We start from the raw sequence: 2432 nt of genomic DNA, 5'->3' as shown, positions 1-2432 counted from the left end.
CAGTGCCGAGGCAGGGGCAGCAAGAGCAGGGGCTGGGGCACGGCGAAGGTGGGGGTGGCACCAGCACAGGCCCAATGACGCGAGACGCGTCCGATTCCCCGTCTCTGTGGCAAGGCCCTGAGGAGCAGCATTCCCACCTTTGCCTCCCAGTGAGCCGGCCCCTGGGGTCTCCCCGCCATGACAGCCTGCCACGTGCTGGTCACAGCCCTCACAGGCCCTGTCCACACCATGCGACTTGGCACCCGAGGCACCCTCAGTGCCTGCCCCCGTCCCACGGCTGCCTCGGCCACCACCTCGCCTCGCACCGCCACCGCCCACGGCGAGCCTGGTGGTGGATCCTGCCAGCACCGTCGCGACAGGAATGAGGCGGACGACCACAGCTCAGCCGTGCGGCCCGACACCTTGTTTTTTTGGCTGAACATTCCGTGCAGACTTGGGGCCCAGCACCTGGGTTCGAATCCAGCTCCTCCACTGCGGACTAACCAAGGCCACCTAACTGCAGCCCCCCGAGAAAGTGAAGGTGTCGCCTGCGTACAGGCTTGAACCCCAGTGCCAAACCTCAGGGCCACCCATGGTGTCAACAACAAAACCAGCCTCAGACGGAAGCCTGGCCAGGCTGTGACGACTTGAGTGGGAATCTAGTGCTTCCGTCTGCTCGGTGCTGGGAGGCAACCCCGACGCCCACTGTGGGAGGAGGTGCGTGAGCTGTGTGCCGAGGGGGACTTCGGGGGGGTGCGGAGGGGCCCACCCAGGGACACATCCCAAAGGGACAGAGACACAGGACCCCCCACTGCAGAGCCGCGAACAACTCACCAGACATTTCCGCTGTGATGTCCCAGTGGGGCTGAAGCCTGCAGTCACCTGGAGGGGAAACAGCCACAGTCAGGGGGTTCCCATGGCTGCCGGGTAACCCCAATCCCCGCTGCAGCCTAGTTGGCTGCTGTGAGCAGAGTCCTAACCCCCAGGCTGTCCATGAGCGTCTCTGGGCTCTGACACAAAAGGCCACCCCGAAAGTGTGACCTCAGCTGTCACCTCCCCTCGGAGACCCTGGGCAGCATCTGCGATGGCAGGAAAGGGTCAGCCCACGGTCCCCTGCCACCACAGCATGGCCCAGGATCCCGATGACCACACCGCCCCTCGCCTTCTTGTCCCCCACGCTTTATCCACGGACGGCTCTGGGCGCCTGCTTGTGACTGCAGAGCCTGACTTCAGAGTCCCCAAGCCTGGGTTTCCATTCATTGCTCTGTCACTTCAGGGAAGTCACAAACTCTCTGCTCTGTGGTTTTCGCCCTTTGAGCCTCACGAGGCCAAAGACCCCACTGTGACCTAAGTGAAGCTCCCGGGGGCACACCTGGCACCCAGCAGCCCTTCCTAGGGGCTGTGTGAGTTCACGCCACAGGACAGCCCGACGCTCTAGTCCGCCACCAATGTGGACAACCGAGCAGAACGGCTAGATCCACGAGGGCCCTGTGGGGGGATGGTGCCATCTCCAGGAGAGGGGGCCCCCCAGCCTTCACGCCACAGCTAGGCCTGAACCGACCCCAGGGCCTGGCCCCAGAGCAGGCAGGACGCTGTCCCTGCGGTCAGGCACTGGGGACAAGTTTCTCATCCACAGTCCAGGCAAGGAGGGTCCGGTGACGCCGAGTTCTCCATGCTTATCCCCCCGACTAGGCAATGGCCCCATCGGAACGCTCCCCCTGGCCCTGGCTGGACCTCCCTGCAGGCCCAGCAGGCTCGCGCCCTGCCTGTGTCCGTCACCGCGCTGGCTGCTAGGCCGACCCCAACCCCCGCCTGCCCTGCCAACAGGCTGGGAGCATCCACCAGCACGGATTCGAAGACGGGCTCAGGGCAGGGATGGCCCAGGTGCCTGCAGTGCCGCGTGGTCACACAGGGCATGTCTGCCGGATGGACAAATGGCCCACTCCAAGTCCCACACCAATACGTTGGTTCTAGTGCTGGCCACTCTGAGACAGACACCGCTGACTCCCTCTGGGGAACCCTCTGGCCACCTGGGAAGGACGGGAAATGGGACGGCCCCAAAGAAGCCTCTGGGCCAGCTAAGTCCGGACACACCCTGGCCGGCCACACCCTGCAGACCAAGGACGCAGGAGGCTTTGCCCACTGAGCCCCGTGCACGCCCAAACCCTCGGCGAGGCCGCCCATAACTCTGCGCACGGACACCGACCAGGTTTCGGGGTCGTGTTTATTTTCATGGGTCAGAGCTGACAGCAAGGGGACACAATCCCGGTGGGCTCGGGGCGCAGGCGGCCGGAGGAGTGAGGCCTGAGTGTCCGTCCGCGAGGCCCGGCAGGACCGCCACGCTCCGGCCCAGTGGAACGCGCAGTCTGGCGGAGACGCAGCCCCGTGCGCTGGCGGGAACGGCGGGGCTGCTGGGCTGGGCGGTGTGAAGGTCCCTGGAGGCCGCGCGCAGG

At 65.5% G+C, this 2432-nt stretch overlaps 1 protein-coding gene across 3 annotated transcripts in view; it reads right to left on the bottom strand.

The window, feature by feature from the left end:
• Nucleotides 1-2432, bottom strand: part of SCAMP4 (secretory carrier membrane protein 4) — a 28463-nt gene that overhangs the window by 17947 nt on the left and 8084 nt on the right. For all 3 annotated transcript variants that reach the window (XM_023538093.1, XM_011372619.2, XM_023538094.1), the window contains exon 2: nucleotides 814-861. In XM_023538093.1, coding sequence (XP_023393861.1) covers nucleotides 814-820 — 7 coding nt within the window. In that variant the 5' untranslated portion in view covers nucleotides 821-861. The remainder of the gene's footprint in view (nucleotides 1-813; nucleotides 862-2432) is intronic.

This window comes from Pteropus vampyrus, unplaced genomic scaffold (assembly GCF_000151845.1).
Source record: "Pteropus vampyrus isolate Shadow unplaced genomic scaffold, Pvam_2.0 Scaffold212, whole genome shotgun sequence".
NCBI classification, from domain to species: Eukaryota; Metazoa; Chordata; class Mammalia; order Chiroptera; family Pteropodidae; genus Pteropus; species Pteropus vampyrus.
The sequence above is the reverse complement of the archived record's forward strand: the minus strand, read 5'-3'. Positions and strand labels throughout refer to the sequence as shown.